Source organism: Capra hircus, chromosome 1 (assembly GCF_001704415.2).
Source record: "Capra hircus breed San Clemente chromosome 1, ASM170441v1, whole genome shotgun sequence".
NCBI lineage: Eukaryota > Metazoa > Chordata > Mammalia > Artiodactyla > Bovidae > Capra > Capra hircus.
The window spans coordinates 8857679-8874307 of record NC_030808.1 but is presented as its reverse complement, the minus strand read 5'-3'; the positions used below and the strand labels follow the sequence as shown (position 1 = coordinate 8874307).

General features: G+C 41.7%; 1 protein-coding gene across 6 annotated transcripts in view; it reads right to left on the bottom strand.

Moving 5' to 3' along the window:
• APP (amyloid beta precursor protein) overlaps positions 1-16629 on the bottom strand; it is a 313323-nt gene that overhangs the window by 81317 nt on the left and 215377 nt on the right. For all 6 annotated transcript variants that reach the window (XM_018050523.1, XM_018050579.1, XM_018050642.1 and 3 more), the window contains 2 exons: positions 16492-16566; positions 14852-15010 (listed from right to left, as the gene is read on the bottom strand). In XM_018050523.1, coding sequence (XP_017906012.1) covers positions 14852-15010; positions 16492-16566 — 234 coding nt within the window. The remainder of the gene's footprint in view (positions 1-14851; positions 15011-16491; positions 16567-16629) is intronic.

The following is a 16629-nucleotide window of genomic DNA, read 5'->3' as shown; positions in this document are numbered from 1 at the left end:
AAAACACCTTTATGAGAGTTAAACCTCTTTCAGCTTAAGACGGTCTCAGTTGAGGTTATTTTGCCATAGTAGACCTCCCTCAGCATTTCACACGCATTCTCACTGTTGCAAAAAAACCCGGAAGAACAAAAAAACACTTGGGGAGCTTCCACTAGAACCTTTGGATCACAGCTGTGTTCATCTTTAAAGCTAGGTCTGTCTGTCTTTGCCCTGTGCTCAGTCGTGCCTGACTGTTTTCGACCCCATGGACTGTAGCCGGCCAGGCTCCTCTGTCCATGGGATTCTCCAGACAAGAATACTGGGGAGGGTTGCCATGCCCTCCTCCAGGGGGATCCTCCTGAATCAGGAACCTGTGTCTCCTGCATTGCAGGCAGATCCTTTACCTGCTGTGCTTTCAGCTGAACTAAATTTTTAAGTCTGCTGCAAAATTCACGCCTATTCCTTTCTTCAGAAGAGCACACAAATGCTTTTCGCAGTTTAACATGGTATAAGAAGGTAAATGACAATTCTATGTCAGGTTGAACATAGAAGTCTTGTACAAGCAACAGGAGAAATGGGATAAATTCTCATGACAGGCTCCATTCCGTGTTTCCTCCAGCTTTGGTAATATGGAGGCATTAGGTACACTCCCTCCCAGTATATCCAGATTACTATTTGGCTTCCCATGTCATAACAGAGCACAGCAGTACTCAGGCAAAGCCATCTCCCATCCCTTCCCTCCTCCGCAAGAAGGCAGATGACTTCCGAGTACGGACAAGGTACCAAAGCCTCTATATATTCTATCCTAACATTCTTTCTCTTCTTGGGGATCCAAGTATCTTTCTACTTCACGGTCTCATCTCAACTTTAGATTAATCCCTTTGTTCTTCTAATTATAGCGAACAAAAAGCCAGAACAATCGCAAAAAGTGTAGAATAATTAACCCCAATCTGCAAACAGAAGAGGTCTTCCTAATTAAGCCACTTGTTCCAAGCTATACGAAGGCAAACTTGGAAATTAAAGACAGGTGTTTATACTCTACTCTAAAATATAGAAAATAAAGGTGGTTTTAATCCTGTCATTCACAAATGAGGGGCGTTTGGACTATTTGTCAAATCTGGTAAGTTTCATAATTTTTTTTTTTCTGGGATATTTGGCTAGTTCTCACAAATAACTTATTTTAGTTACTGTGACATAAGAAGAAATACATGTTTGGTCTCTGCCCCCAGTTCCTGACATAGAGCTCCTAACGCCTTTGTAAAATCTGGTGACCAGAGCATCTTTTGTTTTAATATTTGGTCTTAGTCTTTGATTCCAGACAGGAGAGCTTATTAGACTCTTGGAGGGTGTTTCACGTGCTAACGAAGTGACTCTTGGAGGATGGGAACTGGATGCTGGAGGAACCAACCCTGTGATTACAGGGGTTGTAGCTTTCAGCCACATTATCTGACCTCCAGGGAGGGGAAGAAGGGCTGCAGATTGAGTTTAACCACCAGTGGTCAATGATTTAATCATTCATGGTTATCTACTGGAATCTTCCCCACCAAAACCCCCTTAACAATGGAATGCAGAGACCTTCCAGGTTGGAGAACACGTTGGGGTGTGAGGAGGGTTCCATGCCTGGAGAGGGCGTGCAGACTCCATATCCCTTACCCACATACCTTGCTCTATAGTCTCTTCCATATGGCTGTTCCCGAGTCCTATCCTTTTTAATAAACTGCTAGGAGTAAATAAAGCTCTGTGAGTTGTTCCAGTGAATTATCAAATGTGAGGAGGGTCCCCTCAACTGATTTACAGCTAGTCCATCAGAAATACAAGGTGAAAATCTGGGATCTGTGACTGGCTTTGCAGCCTTAACCCACGGGGATCTACATGAACTAGGGGTTGTAATATCAGAATCCTTTCATGTGGGGGAAAACCTACCACATATTTGGTGTCAGAGTACTGAGAGTAAATAGCTCTTCCTTTAGTTACACAGACCCCAGCTATACACTAGTGAAGACAATATACAGAACTGAAATTTAGGACCTGGTTTTTGGATCAGCTTAGATCCACTGGATACAGAGCTTGGATCTGCCGACCGGGGAGCAAAGAGGGGCCAGAAATTGTTTGGACTTGTAGGTCTTCAATTCTTATTTAGTTACGCAGTGAGACATATTGAAGCCCTTAACGATGAACAGGTTTATTAATGCAAGCCAGACGGCAAAGCCCACAGAGTCGAGGAAGAAATCATAAACAAAAGATGTTTTAAAATACCGCAGACCCTTGGGAAGCTTTGTCAAGTGGTCTGATCATCTGACAAGTGCCAACTGTGACACACTCTTGACTTCTTAAGAGAGAGTTGCAACAGTATGCTTCAATCTTGCATATTCACACTTAGATTTTGGCATTTTTACTTCACAATTCCTCTAAGTGGCCACACCATGTTCAAAGATAGGCATATGTATATTTCTTTCAATTTCACCCTCTTCTCATACTACCTAACCACCCTTGATCTAACCACAGGGCTCTGACTTGCTAGAAACAGTATAAGGAAACTCAAGATAAAGCTTATGTTGGGGAGGAAGAAATTTTCTTCTAGGCTTCCAGGTTATTCTGGCTGATCTAACAATTAAATTGACATGAGACAGATTAAGAAAAGGAAAAGCAAAAAGAAGTTGAAAAACATGTATACATGGGAGAGACCCAGGAAAACTGAGTAATACACCAAAATGACAGAAAGCCCCACCTTAAATACTGCTGCTGCTGCTAAGTCGCTTCAGTCGTGTCTGACTCTGTGCGACCCCGTAGACGGCAGCCCACCAGGCTCTCTCGTCCCTGGGATTCTCCAGGCAAGAACACTGGAGTGGGTTGCCATTTCCTTCTCCAATGCATGAAAGTGAAGTCGCTCAGTCGTGTCCGACTCTTCCCAGCCCCATGGACTGCAGCCTACGAGGCACCTCCGTCCATGGGATTTTCTAGTTAACAGAACTGGAGTGGGGTGCCAACATCTCCGCCTTAAATACTACTCTCAGCTAAAGACAAGAGGATGTTGGAGGTTTGGGACTTCAAAGGGGAGGAAGGCAATTAACACGGAGGGGGTGGGAAAGAAACCAAATGCTTGGTAAACAAATGTTTGCAGGGCCATGCAGACACAATGGGACACAGAAGAATTTTAACAGACTTTCCTGTGTCTACGCACATAGTTCATACTTTAGTTATGTATGGTGACAACTCCCTCCCTCAAACAGGTCCTCTGTCTACATTCTTATAGGCACTTAGGCACAAGGAAGCTCAAAGATTCTTCCTGAGTCTTTTGAGTCTCAAAAATAATCAGCCTAAGTTAATCCTCGTGCCAAAGAGACACATTCTGGGGTGGTAAATTTTGCTCCCCTACACTTAAACAGAAATCCAAATATAACCGAGGACCTTTAAACTGATCCATGGAGGAGCTTCCTAAAACGAGTGACTTCCTGAAACCCATGTGTAATTTTGTGTGCACACATGCATGTTTCTAGGGAAGGATCTCTTATTGCTATCTGTTCTGTAGAGCAGATAACTGTAAGATCAGACATTAAGTAGCTGCTGGATTATTAAATAACATACTATGAATTTCTTTAAAAAACCGAAATATTTATGTCTTCATAATGGGTTTTAAAATATAACATCATGAGAAACGCTGGGCTGGATGAAGCACAAGCTGGAATCAAGATTGCCAGGAGAAATATCACTAACCTCAGATATGCAGATGACACCACCCTTATGGCAGAAAGTGAAGAAGAACTAAAGAGCCTCTTGATGAAAGTGAAAGAGGAGAGTGAAAAAGTTGGCTTAAAGCTCAACATTCAGAAAAGGAAGATCATGGCATCCGGTCCCATCACTTCATGGGAAATAGATGGGGAAACAGTGGCTGACTTTATTTTTGGGGGCTCCAAAATCACTGCAGATGGTTACTGCAGCCATGAAATTAAAAGACATTCCTTGGAAGGAAAGTTATGACCAACCTAGACAGCACATTAAAAAGCAGAGGCATTACTCTGCCAACAAAGGTCTGTCTAGTCAAAGCTATGTTTTTTCCAGTGGTCATGTATGGATGTAAGAGTTGGACTACAAAGAAAGCTGAGCCCAAAGAATTGATGCTTTTGAACTGTGGTGTTGGAGAAGACTCTTGAGAGTCCCTTGGACTGCAAGGAGATCTAACCAGTCCATCCTAAAGGAAATCAGTCCTGAATATTCATTGGAAGGACTGATGGTGAAGCTGAAACTCCAATACTTTGGCCACCTGATGCGAAGAGTTGACTCATTGGAAAAGACTCTGATGCTGGGAGGGATTGGCGGCAGGAGGAGAAGGGGACAACAGAGGATGAGATGGTTGGATGGCATCACTGACTCGATGGACATGAGTTTGAGTAAGCTCTGCGAGTTGGTGAAGGACCTGGCGTGCTGCAGTCTATGGGGTTGCAAAGAGTCAGACATGACTGAGCGACTGAACTGAACTGAATGGGTTTTTAAGAATGAACAAAAATAGATATGGTAAAGAACCTGCCAGCCAATGTAGGAGACATAAGAGACATGGGTGTAATCCCTGGGTTGGGAAGATCCCCTGGAAGAGGGCACGGTAACCCACTCCAGTATTCTTGCCTGGAGAAGCCCATGGACAGAGGAGCCTGGTGGGCCACAGTCCATGGGGTGACAGAGTCGGACACGACTGAAGAGACTTAGCATGGCACAGCACATGCAACCTTTGCTAGAGCAAAATATGACATATCCCAGTACTGTCTGTTTGACAGCACTGGACGAAGAGCTGTTTTGACGTAGAAGCCATGACTAAGTGGGGCTGTGCCATGGAGGGAATCTGGGTGATGAACATGGACTCAGGCACAGGACAGTGTTCAAGCTGATGCCTTGCTTATACACTTCTTACCTTTCTATATAACTTAATTCAAATTCAATTAAAAACAGAAAACACTACTGTCTCTCATCACTCACTTCCCACTGGTCTTTAGTCAGATCTCTTTATTCAGCTTGGTAAAGATTCAAAGCAAGTTAAGGGGGTAATACTGAGAGGCTTTTCCAGACTAGCATGCAAACCACACAGCAGTTTATAGGACTTTGTCTCATAAATGCAAACTCTCCCATTTGTCTTTCTACCAACCATCTGATAGGAAGTCTGTCCTTAAAGGCTCTCAAGTTAACAAGTTCCCTTTACTTACCAATTTTTACAAATCTCAACTAAAAAGAAATGAATGATGAATGAATGAAAAATATATCAAGTACAGGGTAGCTACATTTCCCAAGATGATTTTCAAGCTAGCAGTCTTTTAAGTACATTCTGATCAGCTTTACAAAATTTTGATAATACTGAAAACTTGAAGGTAGAATGTCAAACTCATCTCCCTCAATGCCTTCATGTATTAAGATCTCAGCAAATGATTTTTCACTTTATCCATTATATTGACTGACTTAGTTGGCACTTCCTCATATTGTCACTAGTTTGCCCAGCATGACACACCAACTGATTACTGTCCTTTTTTTAAAAAAAATTGCTCGCCTTTTTTCCTTCAACAATTGCTACTTTTTTATTGAACACATATTACTCGAATGTTAAAGTTTACACAATAGCATTGAGCAAAATCTCAATGTAGGGGAAAAACCATTTCACTAAAGAATTGTATGAAGACATTTCAGGAATCTCAACAAAATTTAACATTTGGCTGAACTGATCTAGTATACTGCTAGTGGGAGTGTGAATTGGTACAGCCATTATGGAAAACAGTGTGCAGATTTCTCAAAAAAATTAAAAATGGATTTACCATATGATCCAGTGATTGACCCTTCAATATTTATACAAAGGAAGTAATGGTGAAAGCGTTAGTTGCTCAGGCGTGTCCGGCTCTTTGTGATCCCATGGACTGTAGCCCACCAGGCTCCTCTGTCCAAAATTCTCCAGGCAAGAATACTGAAGTGGATTGCCATGCCCTCCTCCAGGGGGTCTCCCTGACCCAGGGATTGAATCTGCATCTCCTTCATTACAGGCAATTCGTCACCAACTGAGTCACAAGGGAAGCTCTATACAAAGCAAATGAGGACGCTAATTTGGAAAGATACATGCACTACAGTGTTCGCAGGAGTCTTATTTACAATAGCCAGGATATAGAAGAAACCTAAGTGCCAGACACTAGAGAAAGAACATGTGGTGTACACACACAAACACACACACACACACACACACACACACACAGAGGAATATAAGCCATAAAAAAGACTGAAATTTTAACATTTGTGACAACAAGGATGGACCTGGGCGGGTGAGGGGGCATTTTACACTTAGTGAAATAAATCAAAGACAAATGCTATGGTTTTCACTTATATGGGGAATTCAACAAAACAAAAGAAATCAACAAATACAGCAAAACAGAAACAGACTCACAGATACAGAGAACAAACTAATGGTCCCCAGCAGGAGGAGAGAAAGAATGGGTGAAGTTGGTGAAGGAGATTACTAGGTAGAAACTTCCAGTTATAAAAGGAACAGTCTCAGAGATGTAATGCACAACATGGTGATACAGTCAGAGATATTAACATAACTGTATGATATAAAATCTATCTATAAAAAATAAAGAACACTATTATTTTTATACCTGAAATTAATATAATGTAAGTCAACTATACTTCAGTCAAAAGGAAAAAAAAAAGGAAAAGAAATGAGGAAGAAAAGGGAACAGGTGCTAAAGAAACTGCCAATTTTTTTTTCTCTCAATTAAATGTCAAGAGTCTGAGTATGAAACATCAGATACAAGCATGAAATTAAGTTTAGTATGGATAAAGTGGCTGCAATGCAGTATTTAGTATTCAAATTTAGTACAGATAAGATATTTCATGAGACACAGAAGGAAAAAAAACAACACTTCTGGCACACAGACACGCAGATAGACAGACAGATACATACGAATGGATATTTTCTAACAGGAGATTTAGACTATCTGTAAAGACACCCAAAATTTTAGAATTACAAAGAAAGCTTTGGTTTTTTGTCTCTCATCTTCAAAACAACATTTCAGTCCATAATAGTCAGGAGCTCGTAAATTTTTCCAGATCTAAGCCTACAACACACTCAGGAATATCAGAACAGAATATTATTTTAAACAGAAATTACTATGCAGCCTTTGGGGCTTCCCAGGTGGCACAGTGGTAAAAAACCTGCCAATGATGGAGATGTAAGAGACGCGGGTTCAATCCCTGGGTCGGGAAGATCCCCTGGAGGAGAGCACGGCCTTCCACTTCAGTATTCTTGCCTGGAGAATTCCAGGACAGAGGAGCCTGGCGAGCTAAAGTCCATGGGTTTGCAAAGAGTCAGACATAACTGAAGCATCTTAGCATGCATGCAGGCTTTGATTTATGTGTACAGGATCCCACATAAGTCTAGTTTCTCTTCAGATTATAGAGGATTTTGAACAGTCAGGCAATATAATAATCTTTTCTCCATCTATGAAATAGACCCTGCCAATTACAGGAGGGAAGGCTCAGACAGTATTTAAATCAATAGTTCATGAGGCCACAAGTTGCTTAAATTTGAGCTCTGTGAAAGTAAGAAGCCAAAGTCCTATATTTGGTGATAATTTAGTTTAAAGTAGTACATATATTCAGTAGCTTAAAGGCCTCCAAGGGTGATGGAAGGTTAACCACGTGTGATGCAACTTTATTGACTATGCCAAAGCTTTTGACTGTGTGGATCATAACAAACTGTAAAAAATTCTTAAAGAGATGGGAATACCAGACCACCTGATCTGCCTCCTGAAAATCTGTATGCGGGTCAAGGAACAACAGTTAGAACTGGACATAGAACAATGGACTGGTTCCAAATTGGGAAAGGAGTATTCAAGGCTGTATATTGGCACCCTGCTTATTTAACTTATATGCAGAGTACACTGGGGCGTCCCTGATAGCTCAGTTGGTAAAGAATCCACCTGCAATGCAAGAGACCCTAGTTCAATTCCTGGATGGGGAAGATCTGCTAGAGAAGGGACAGGCTACCCACTCCAGTATTCCTGGGCTTCTCTTGTGGCTCAGCTGGTAAAGAATATGCCTGCAATGCGGGAGACCTGGGTTTGTTACTTGGGTTGGGAAGATCCCCTGGAAAAGGAAAGGCAGAATATATCATGTGAAATGTTGGACTGGATAAAGCACAAGCTGGAATCAAGATTGCTGGGAGAAATATCAATAACCTCAGATACGCAGATGATACTGCCTTTATGAGAGAAAGCGAAGAGGAACTAAAGAGCCTCTTGATAAAAGTGAAAGAGGAGAGTGAAAAAGTTGGCTTAAATCTCAACATTCAAAAACAGAAGATCAAGGCATCCAGTCCCATCACTTCATGGCAAATAGATGGGGAAACAATGGAAACAGTGACAGGCTTTATCTTCTTGGGCTCCAAAATCACTGCAGATGGTGACTGCAGCCATGAAATTAAGATGCTTGCTCTTTGCATCTAGAGAGCACATTAAAAAGTAGAAACAAAATTGCTTTGCCAACAAAGGTCCATCTAGTCAAAGCTATGGTTTTTCCAGTTGTCACGTATGGATGTGAGAGTTGCACTGTAAAGAAAGCTGAGTGCCAAAGAATTGATGCTTTTGAATGGTGGTGTTGGAGAAAACTCTTGAGAGTCCCTTGGACAGCAAGGGGATCAAACCAGTCAATCTTAAAGGAAATCATTCTTGAATATTCATTGGAAGGACTGATGCTGAAGCTAAAACTCCAGTCCTTTGGCTACCTGATGTGAGGAGTTGACTCACTGGAAAAGACCCTGATGCTGGGAAAGACTGAAAGCAGGAGGAGAAGGGGATGACAGAGGATGAGATGGTTGGATGGCATTGCGACTTGATGGACATGAGTTTGAGCAAGCTCCAGGAGTTGATGATGGACAGGGATGCCTGGTGTGTTGCAGTCCATGGGGTTGCAAAGAATTGGACATTACTGAGTGACTGAACTGAACTGATGCAACTTTGGAGAGGAATTTAACTTTTCTGGGGAAAAAAGTATACCTCCTTTTTTCTTCCAAGGAAATATATAGAGAAGTGAAAATCTTGAAGAGCTTGTCATTAGAAGAGTCACTAGCCTTCTACAGATTAAGAGTTTATCCTAGTGGGGCTTCCCAGCTGGCACTAGTGGTAAAGAATCTTCCTGTCAATGCAGGAGATATAAGACACATGGGTTCCATCCCTGGGTCAGGAAGATCCCCTGGAGTAGGAAGTGGCAACTACTCCAGTATTCTTGCCTGGAGAATCCTGTGGACAGAGGAGCCTGGCGGGCTACAGTCCATGGGGTTACAAAGAGTCAGACACGACTGAGTGACTGAGCATACAAAAGGACGCAACTGTGGTCTAAGTTTTTTATTCCAGGGGATGGCAGTGGAAGGGGGAGGAGGACGAAAGGACAAGAATAGACTGTTTTAGCAATTGTAATATTTTAAGTATATACATGTGCCAAGTTGCTTCAGTCGTGTCCGACTCTTTGCAACCCTATGTATGGACTGTAGCCTGGGGCGCTTCTCTGGCCATGGGATTCTCCAGGCAAAAATACTGGAGTGTGTTGCTATGCCCTCCTCTGATTCAAACAGTGCACTTGTAGGTTGGGCACTCAATATATTAGTCAGTAGGCATGTAATTAATCAAAAAAGGAAATCTGGAACATAAAGCAACACACAGACTCTGGGACTCACAAATGAAATTCATGGTAGAGTAAGGAATTCTAGTTGCACAAATACATCATCACGTCATACTCCCAAGCTTGGGTTAAAAGAAAAAAAATAGAAATATGGATTAAACTTAAGCTTCAAAGGGACTGTGTATAAACAATGCATGCTATTTCACATTCCCCACTTACAAAGTCTGAGACCATTTTGTACAATATGGTCAGGGTTAGTTGAGTTCAGTCACTCAGTTGTGTCCAACTCTTTGCGACCCCATGAACCACAGCATGCCAGGCCTCTCTGTCCATCACCAACTGCCAGAGTCTACCCAAACCCATGTCCACTGAGTCGGTGATGCCATCCAACCATCTCATCCTCTGTCGTCCTGTTCTCCTCCTGCCCTCAATCTTTCCCCGCATCAGGGTCTTTTCCAGTGAGTCAGCTCCTCACATCAGGTGGCCAAAGGACTGGAGTTTTAGTTTCACCATCAGTCCCTCCAATGAACACCCAGGACTGATCTCCTTTAGGAGGGACTGGTTGGATCTCCTTGCAGTCCAAGGGACTCTCATGAGTCTTCTCCAACACCACAGTTTAAAAGCATCAATTCTTTGGCACTCAGCTTTCTTTATAGTCCAGCTCTCACATTCATACATGACCACTGGAAAAACCATAGCCTTGACTAGACGGACCTTTGTTGACAAAGTAATGTCTCTGCTTTTTAATATGCTGTCTAGGTTGGTCATAACTTTCCTTCCAAGGAGTAAGCGTGTTTTAATTTTGTGGGTGCAATCACCACCTGCATTTTAGAGCCCCCCAGAATAAAGTCAGCCACTGTTTCTCCATGTATTTGACCATCACTTTATGGTCACGGTTAAGGGGATAATTATCCAGAAGGTGATATCAGGTATAGAATCTATAGTAAAAACCCGGCTAATGCATTTTCTTATATTCAACTAACAATTATTAAATATTTCATACTTTCCAGCCATTGAGTTAAATATGAGGGAGATTTCAGAAACATTTATGACTCCAATACTAGATATGACCTTTTTCAGATAGTTATTGGCAGGCTCTTGGTATGTCTTTCAACAGTAATATATAAACCTCCTAAGAAGGGATTTAGAATTTTCTCCCATTTTCTAAACTGCAGAGCTTAGTGTGTGTCAAGATATATGCTAAAATTCAAATAAAACAGACAATGTCAATAACTTAACAGAAATGGTCAGTAATGGGATTGCAAAGAGTTGGACTCAACTTAGCAACTGAACAGCAACAATAATAACTATTCTTGATCTTTGTTCTGTACAGTCCCAGTTTTATTACATGGGAGAATTTTATGTATTTCTAGGTAAGACTTCACTGTGAATACTTGGTTCGATCAATGACAATCTGATTTTTCTGAGTGTAAAACAATTCTTGTTAATCCAATTTTTAATTTTCATTTCAAATAAACATGTCTAATTCTACATGATGTGATCAACAGACTCAGGGCACATAATTATGACCAATCTGAATTTATCCCCTTTGATAACACAAGCAGCTTTGGCAAACATTCCTCTTGTAACAGTCTTTCCTGTGATGGCTGATGAGGCTGAACTGAAAGATCTGAAATGTGTGTTTGTTAAAGATTCCATTCAGTCCTCATTTTATTTTCAGCTCTGTCAATGACCATCTAGGAAAGATCTTACTTCAGTAATTGGACCTTTAGCTGCAATCCTTCACTAAATGTCAGCTATGAAGGTTCTGCTCTCAACGGCCCCCACCCTGCCTATCTCTGGCAAATGATGTTGATGACCCCGATCTCAAAATCAAGTCCTATTAAAAAAAAAAGGGAGTATAATTAAGGAACTCATTCTCTAAACATATTGAACAGAATTTTACTGAGCAGTGCTTGGACATAGATTTTTTTTTTCTGAACAGAAAATGAAAATGCTAATGTGAATATTCATCATCAAAAGCTTATTGTTCTGAGAGGAAGCCTGGTCTGGTTGGAAGGCACTGCAGGGGTCAACTGTGATTCACAGATCCACCCTGTCCCTTACCAGTGGTGTCACCCTGGACCAGCCACTCAATCTCAGTGATGTCATTGGTAGAACAAGGTCAATACTATTTCATGATCTGGAAGAGTATCAGGAGCTCTTTCATGGTTCCTCTGAGTTTTCTACACTAAATCTTAGTATAGAAAAAAAAAAAAAAAAAGAGAATACATGCAAGTGGGTGACTTTTTGGTTTGGTTACGTAATGTAGACACAGACTTCTACTTTCAGCCAAGATTTTGTAGAGGGAACCAGCTTTACTCTGCTCCCGCTAGCAACCAAAAAATGGAGAAAATATCTAGAACTATATTCCCGTAAGATGTCAGCTATCAGGTGGAGGACAGAGACCGGCAAGAAATGAGAAACTAACGCTGTGAGCTCTACGACTGCCTATGTTTACTGCCTTGAGTTTCCAGGCTACGGTTCCAGGTTTGGGAACCCAGTTAGAGCCTGGTAGATTCCAGAGAGCTGAAGACTTGGATTTGGAGTCTGGAGACAGGGAGGTGCCTGACAATCAAAGGATGGAAAACTGGAGAGGAAGGAGTTGTTTGGAGAGAGAATCTGGAGAGGGAGGATGCCCTATGAGAATGCAGCTGACCAGTGATGGGTGTTAGTTTCACACACGTGAAGGAGACTGAGGCCACAGGAAAAAAAATCATCCAAAAGGATTTGAGGCAAGTGTCCAGTGTTCACCCAGGGTCACAAATAGTACTTATTCCCATCATCCAGATGGAAAAACTCAGCTTTCATTGATAACTGTATTTACCTGCACTATAGAACGAAGCTCAGAAGTAGTCATTGTTGTTGCTGTTCAGTCACTAAGTTGAGTCCAATTCTTTGAGTCCCATGGACTGCAGCATGCACTGCCTCCTGGAGTTTGTTCAAACTCATGTCCACTGAGTTGGTGACACCATCTAACAATCTCTCATCAAATCGGTCAATCCTAAAGGAAATCAACCCTGAATATTCACTGGAAGGACTGATGCTGAAGCTGAAGCTCTAATACTTTGGCCACCTGATACGACAAGCCAACTCATTTGAAAAGATCCTGATGCTGGGAAAGATTTAAGGCAGGAGAAGAAGGGGACAACAGAAGATTAGGAATAGTTACAGGTATCCAAAAATACCCAGCACTCTCAAGGTGAACGTCATAATATCTGACAACTGATAAAAATATTCCAAAGGTTCAAAAATTAAATAAAGATATGGAAGACGTGAAACAAACAAAAATCCAGACTCACATTCTACATGTGAAAACTATAATGTATGATATGAAAAACAGCCAAATGGGATTAAGGGAAAATTGAAATATACTAGGTTACATCATAATCAAGTTGCTCTAAGCTAGTGATAAAGGAAAATATGCTAAAAGCAGCCAGATTTAAAAAAAAGATGCATTATTTAAAGAGAAGTAAAGAAAAGGATGATATCAGTATTTTTGTTGCAAACAATGCAACTAAGAAGACAATGGAGCATCATCATTAAGGCAGCTGAAGAAAAGCTTCAACCCAGAATTCTATTCTAGTAAAAATATCTTTTTAGACAAAGGTAAACTAAAGATATTTTCAGACATACCTGAGCAAAGACTAAAATAATAAAGAGTTATATAGTTAAAAGCCACCAAAGGATACAACACAAAATCATTAAATATATTAAATTAATCCAAAAGGTAGCCAAAAATGAAAAAGGAATAAGGAACAAGATGGGACTAAAAACAAACAGCACAAAGATAGATTTAGGCATAGTCATAATAGTAACTTCATTTAAATGGTCTTCTTAGTTAAAGGGGAAGTCCCAAGTACATGCTGCCCACAAGAAATGCCCTTCAAATATAAACAAATAGGCTAAACCAAAGCACAAGGATGGAAAAATGATACAATATGATACATTAATCAAAAGAAAGCTAGAGTAGCTTAATACCAGACACAGTAATTTCAGAGCAAAACATGTGACTATGGATAAAAGGAGGTCATTTCACAATGACTGTGGCAGAGGGTGGTAGAGAGAATGTAACAACACTGAATATTTATGCACCTAAAAACAGAGCTTCTGGGGACGTCCATGGTGGTGCAGTGGCTAAGACTCCACACTCCCAATGTAGGGGGCTGGGTTTGATCCCTGGTTAGGGAGCTAGATCCCACATGCTGCCACTAAGAGTTTGTATGCTACAACTAAAGATCTTGCAAGCCTCAACGAAGATCCAGGATGCCTCGTGCCACAATGAAGACCTGGTGCAGCCAAATAAACAAACAAATGAAAAGTCCAGAGCCTCAAAATACGTAGAGCAAAACCTGAGGGTATCACATCAGAAAGAGATCAATCCACGATCACAGTTGGGAATTTCAAAATCCCTAACTTGGTAATGGACAGAACAAACGACATAATGTACACAGACTCAAGCTCGGAATGTTCCTTACATCCAGTGTAAGCTCTCCTTGAAGCCTCCCTGAGGAGATCTAGGCATGCACGGCCTTTGGCATTTATCCCTGAACACAAATAAGTTCCTTTGCTGTGGACGTCATGACCAAATAAGGCTCTTACCCCTAGAGAATGTGGCTGCTGCTACCAGCAGGAAATGTGAGTTCCTCTTATTCCACAAAAACTCCTTATGACCCAGCCAAATCTCGGATTTTGTTGAGCTCAGTTACATCACATGACCAGGTTACATCTAAATTCCTTCCAGCTACTGTGGTTCCCTGACTTCAGCGGTTCCACGAATGATCATCATCCAAGGCTTCCCAGGTGGTAAAGGACCTCCCTGCCCATGCAGGAGATATAAGGGATGCAGGTTTGATCCTGGGGTTGGGAAGATCTCTTGGAGACCATGACCACCCACTCTAGTATTCTTGCCTGAACAATCCCATGGGCAGAGGAGCCTGGTGGATTATAGTCCATGGGGTCGAGAAGGATCGGACACAACTGAACAACTCAAATCAGGTCTTGCACTGTGAGTCCCTGGGAAGCCTGTGTGACCCCTCCGTGGAAAGGTGTGTCTATTGTGCAGAGATGGCCCTGGGACACTTCAACCTTCAAGATAAAACAGGCTGAGGTTGAACTTGTGATTAAGGGTGCTTTTGGCATTTCTCCTGATGTCTTTCTAATGGCCTTCTGTCCCCACTGTCCCCACGTCTACTGTCTGCTGTGCCCGGAGAGGTGAAGGGATGCCTACCCGAGGGGGCACAGCCTGCAGGGCGGTGATGTAATTCTCCAGGGCCAGGCGGCGGCGGTCATTGAGCATGGCTTCCACCCTGGCCATGTGCGTCTCCACCAGCTGCTGCCTCTCGTTGGCTGCTTCCTGCTCCAGAGACTCCACCTTCTCCTGGAAGTGCTGCCATCACAAACACAGGCGTGTGACAATCAGGAACTGGACAAATGGGATGGAGCAGCAATTCAAGGCTTTTTTTTAATCCTTGAATTATACACAGTATTTTATTTCCATTATTTTAAATTATTTATTTAAATTACTTAATTAACATCAGAAAGTTAATTAGCATTGTGAATGTTACATCTAGTTATAGCTAAGGAATAGGCTCCCTGTGAGCTTTCCTGATGGTTCCCTGATGGTTCCTGGTAAAGCTACCATCCTTCCTGGTAAACCAACCTTCCCTGATGGTTCCTGTAAGTACCTCCTGTAAACAACCTTCCCTGATGGTTCTGGTAAGCTAGCATCCTTCCTGGTAAACCAACCTTCCCTGAAGGTTGAGACGGTAAAGAATCTGCCTACAAAGCTGGAGACCTAGGTTCGATCCCTGGATTGGGAGGAAGCCCTGGAGAAGGGAATGGCTACCGACTTCAGTCTTCTTGCTGGAAGAATTCCATGGACAGAGGAGCCTGGTGGGCTACAGTCCTTGGTACCTCAAAGAGTTGGACACGACTGAGCGATCATGCATTCAACAGGCTCAGTAGTAAAAAGAATCCGCTTGCCAATGCAGAAGATGTGGGTTCAGTCCCTGAGTTGGGCAGATCCCCTGGAGAAGGAAACAGTAACCCACTCCAGGATTCTTGTCTGGGAAATCTCATGGACAGAACAGACTGGCGGGCTACAGTCCACGCGTCCCAAAAGAGTTAGACACAACTTAGTGACTAAATGGCAGCAGCATCAACAAAACACTGAGTTTTAACAAGCCCTTCAGATGATTCTGCTACTACACTAAGTTCAAATCTTTTAAAAGAGATATCATACTTCCTTCTCTTCAAAGAGTTCAGTCATTTCAACATTTTGACTAATTCAGCACGTTTTATGGGTTCTCCTCACTTCCCTGCTTTCCATCCCCAGATCTAATTTCTCAATGTAAATTCATTATTTTATATGGTCCCTAAAAATCTATTTGACTAACCATAATGCAGGATAAATATATGTATTCTTGAAACTCTAAATTACACGCCTATTTAGAAAACTCCTCTCTTACTCAAAATTTTAAGAAAATGACCATGATAATCTCCTGTGTTACTGAAGGTAATTCTAAGAGGGGTTCTTGTCAGAAATTCAATTTATCATGTAAATTGGCCACGGGGAAGAAGTAGTAGAAGACTAGGGCAATCTAAAAGCTATATTATTAATCAAAATTAGGCTTTAGGTAACAATACGACTTTTACAGAAATGAATTATAACAAGCTGTTTCAGAACAAATATTAGGCAGGTTTAAAGCAACTGAATTACTAGATATTGATTAGTAATAGTTGAATTTGAGGGAAATAATGAGCAATCATGCACACGAGGTTCCAGCAGACGCTGGGAAAGGTGCAGCCACTCCATCAACCAGGGTTGTGGGCGTGTGCTGCTCCGTGGTGGATACGAGATGGGTTTACCTGGATCACTGCCTTCTTATCAGCTTTAGGCAAGTTCTTTGCTTGACGTTCTGCCTCTTCCCACTCTCTCATGACCTACAGAAGGAATAAATCATTGAAAACCATCAATTTTTCTTTCAAATACACATTTCATGAGCT